The sequence below is a fragment of the Apium graveolens genome, chromosome 7 (assembly GCF_009905375.1).
Source record: "Apium graveolens cultivar Ventura chromosome 7, ASM990537v1, whole genome shotgun sequence".
Taxonomy (NCBI): domain Eukaryota; kingdom Viridiplantae; phylum Streptophyta; class Magnoliopsida; order Apiales; family Apiaceae; genus Apium; species Apium graveolens.
Window position 1 is genome coordinate 212,784,628 of NC_133653.1, and position 4,044 is coordinate 212,788,671.

General features: G+C 45.2%; 2 protein-coding genes across 2 annotated transcripts; both read right to left on the bottom strand.

The window, feature by feature from the left end:
• Positions 1-763: 763 nt before the first annotated feature.
• On the bottom strand, positions 764-2,129 carry LOC141674447 (uncharacterized). The gene is made up of 4 exons (XM_074481156.1): positions 1,823-2,129; positions 1,377-1,771; positions 1,248-1,316; positions 764-991 (listed from the first exon to the last, which is right to left on the bottom strand). Exons 1-4 carry the CDS (start codon positions 2,127-2,129, stop codon positions 764-766), a joined length of 999 nt encoding a protein of 332 aa, XP_074337257.1.
• Positions 2,130-2,971: 842 nt separating this feature from the next.
• On the bottom strand, positions 2,972-3,619 carry LOC141674448 (uncharacterized). Its single transcript, XM_074481157.1, has one exon. It carries the CDS (start codon positions 3,617-3,619, stop codon positions 2,972-2,974), a length of 648 nt encoding a protein of 215 aa, XP_074337258.1.
• Between the last annotated feature and the right edge of the window lie 425 nt (positions 3,620-4,044).

The following is a 4,044-nucleotide window of genomic DNA, read 5'->3' on the forward strand; positions in this document are numbered from 1 at the left end:
TGGACCAGATCAGGCCTGATGGAATAAAAAAGGCCCAAAAGCCCTGATTATTAATTAATTTCGTAATTGATTAATAAGGGATAAATCAGATGTTGAAAAGAGTCCCGATAAGGATATAAATCCTTGGAGATTAGCCTCAAGGGGACCTAAAAGGATAAGGAATCAGTTTCCTACTATCTAGGACTCCAAAGTCCATTCCAATTATGAGACTTGCCCACCAAGTCTCCTATACCAAGTCCAATTCAAGGACTCCCAACATCTATATAAGGGGTCTCACCCCCACCAATCAGAACTACGTTTTTTGGCTTGATTCTCTAATTCACAGAGATACGTAGGCATCTCGTAAAGGCAGATTGAGTCACGAAACACGAGAGCAGCCATTAAAGGCCTTGAGCTCCCGAATCTTAGTATTAAATACAGCAAGTAATAACCTTGGTTTTTTATCCATAACAAGTTGCTTCTTCATCCTTCTCCCCTTCTCCCGGGGTTACTATATCTTTCCCCCGACTTCTTGGTCGTTAATAGTACATTCGACAACGAAGTCTGTTAAGGCCTGATCCTTGATGGCCGTTCGAGGCTTATACTTAATATCGAATTATCCTAACTCAATTGCCCACTTGATGAGCCTTCCACTGGCTTTTGGGCTATGAAGAATGTTCCTCAATGGCTAGTCCTTCAGGACTTCAATCTTGTGAGCCTGGAAGTATGGTCTCAACTTCCTCGAGGTTGTGATGAGAGCAAGTGCGAACTTCTCCATAGTGGATTAATTCAATTCTGCTCCATGGAGCACCTTGCTTACATAGTATACAGGCTTTTGGAGCTTCTGCTCTTCCTTCACGAGAACCGCACTCACGGCTTGCTCAGATACCGCGAGGTATAAATAGAGAGTGTCCTCTGGACTTGGTTTAGCCAACAACGGGGCTTCAGTCATGTACTTCTTCAGCTGTTCGAAGGCCTCTTGGCTCTCAGCGGTCCACTCGAAGTCCTTCACCTTCTTAAGGGTTTTAAAAAGGGTAGGCATTTATCTCCAGACTTGGAGATGAACCTCCCTAGAGCTACAATTCTTCCTGTCAACTTCTGAATGTCCTTGATGGAGTGTGGTGGCTCCATGTCTAGGATGGCTTTGATCTTGTCGGGGTTGGGTTTAACATCATCTTGTGGTGTCTCAACACTTCAAATGCCTCTCTGAGGTGGCTAATAAGATCGGCCTTGCTTAGGCTTTTGACTAACATGTCATCGACAGAGACCTTCATGGTCTTCCCAATTAGATGGGCAAATATCTTATTTACCAGTCTTTGGTAAGTAGCTCCTGCATTCTTAAGTCCAAAAGCCATAACAAGATAACAAAATACACCAAAGTCAGTTATGTAGGATACCTTAGGAGTGTCATCCTTATGCATTCTTATCTTATTGTAACCACTAAAACCATCCATAAAGCTTAGCATCTCATGTGTAGCAGTGGCATCGATCAGGGTATCAATCCTTGGTAGGGAATAACAGTCTTTGGGACATGCATCATTCAAATCAGTGAAGTCAATGCACATCCTCCACTTCCCATTGGCCTTCTTAACCATTACGGGGTTGGCTAACCATTCAGGGAATTGCACTTCCTCAATAAATCCTGCTTCTAAAAGCTTCCCGACCTTCTGCTTAATGGCTTCCAGCCTATCAGGGGCATAAGTTCTCTTCTTTTGCTTTACAGCTTTTTGAGTTGGATCAACGTTCAACCTATGAGTTATCAGGTTAGGGTCAATGCCAGAAATATCAGCTGCTGTCCAAGCGAATACATCACTGTTCTCTTAGAGGAAAGTTGTTATCCGACCCTTCAAAGGCTTTTCCAAAGTTACCCCAATGTATGTGACCTTTTCTGGGTCTAAGGGATCTAAGGGAATTGGGACCAAGTTCTCAGCTGGCTTTCCTCGTAACTCATCATTTTCTCGGACATCCATGTCTTCTATGGGGAGATCCTGCCCCCCGGTTCTATCGGGCCTAAGTGCTGCAACATAGCAACTGCGGGCCATTTTATGATCTCCTCTTGCTTCTCCAACACCGTTCTTAGTTGGGAACTTCATTACCATATGGTAAGTGGAGGTCACAGCCTTAAAAGCGTGGATCTCTGTCCTACCCATGATGGTATTTTAGGTAGAGGCTGCCTTGACAACCTGAAAGTTCAACATTTGTGTGGCCTCCCTGGGCTCTTCCCCGATAGTTATAGGAAGTTGTATTGCTCCCTCGACTTTACATTCCACATGGTTGAACCCGTAGATGGGTGCGTCAGATGGAGTTAGCTGAGAGTCATTATAGCCCATCCTTATGAATGTATCATGGAACAGGATGTCCACGGAAGCTCCATTGTCCACTAGGACCCTCATAACAGGACAATTTCCAATTATCGGAGTGATAACCAGAGGATCATCCTGAGAAAATTTCAAACCTTCAAGGTCTGGGTCACCGAATTCAAGTGTCATCTCTGACTTGGAACGCTTAGATGGTTCCCCAACTATGCTCATTAATTATCTTGCATATGCTTTTCGGGAGTTCCTTGTAGTGCCAGCTACTGTAGGACCCCCCCCCCTGATATTATATTAATTACTGGCCCTCGAGGCTGTGGGTTGTGATCTCTGTCGTTACCCCTCCGATCATCATCTCTTCGATCATTATCTCTCTTCTGGCCTCCGGCCTCTTCACCCTTGGTGAAATGTCCAAACTTTCCCCTTTGGATCAGATACTCAATCTCATCCTTGAGTTGCCTACAATCGTCAGTATCATGACCGATATCTTTGTGATACCTGCAGTACCTATTCTTGTCTCTTTTCTCGGGGTCCCCCCTTAGTGGCTTCGGCCATTTGAAGTCTTTGTCCTTCTCAATTTCCATAACGATGTGGCTCCTTGGAGCGTTCAATCTCGCATACTCAGCAAAATTTGGTTGCTGATTCTTCTTAGAAGAGGAGGAGTCAGAGTTTTTGCTAATTCATAGATATTTTTCCTTAGCGTCGTACTCCTGATCCGTCTTCCTCTTCTTGTTCCCAGTAGGTTCATTATTCACAACTGTCTTCTTCATGCTCTCCTCCACCTTGATATACTTTTCGGCCCTATCCTGGAGCTGTAACATACTCTCGGGAGGGCGTTTAGCCAGGGACATCTTAAAGAACTCATCTCTAGTCCCTTGCTGTAGGGCTATCATAGCTACCTTATCATCAAGATCAGGGACCTTCAAAGCCTCTTTTGTAAATCGATTCAGATACTCTCTCAAGGACTTCTTTGCTCCTTGGATTATGCCCATGAGAGAGGCTGAACTCTTCTCGTGTACTCTGCCACTTATGAATTGCTTGATAAAATCTTGGCTCAAGTCCTTAAAGGATCCAATAAAGTTCGGAGGCAGACGACTGTACAACCTTTGAGCCATCCCTGATAGGGTTTGAGGGAAGGCCCGACACTTAATAGCATCGTTCACGGGCTGTAGGAGCAGGGCGTTAGAGAACGTCCTAACATGGTTAGCAGGGTCGCCAATACCATCGTATGCTTTGATGATGGGCATCTTGAACTTCTTCGAGATGTGAGCGTTCATTATCTCATCAGTGAATGGTGGGTTTAGATCATCGGGATCTCCTAGGGGCATAAGATCACTTGAATCAGCCCTTGGAGCAACTGCCCTTCTTGGTATTGGACCATCCAGGTCTATGATTGGGGGAGGACCTCTTCCTCTTGAGCAAGTGGAGGTCTTGGAGTCAGTTGTGCCTCTAGGTCACGTTTCAACCTTTGGATCTCAGCTTCATGAGCCCTGATCCTCTCTTGAACGTCTTGGGAAATCGTCCATTGAGTCCTCCTTGAGCGTAGTTCTGTATCAGCCATCGGCTCTTTGCCAGCATGTCTCCTTCTTGGAGCGACATCATCATCAGATGACTCAAAGTCTCTTTCAGTATAAGGTCCGGAGAATTCTTGATCCTCTGAAATAGGAGCTAAGCCATGTATGTATTGGGGCGTCCGCCCTTGTGCTTCACCCTTATCAGAGTGTCCACTCCCTCCTACTTCAGGATATAGAGG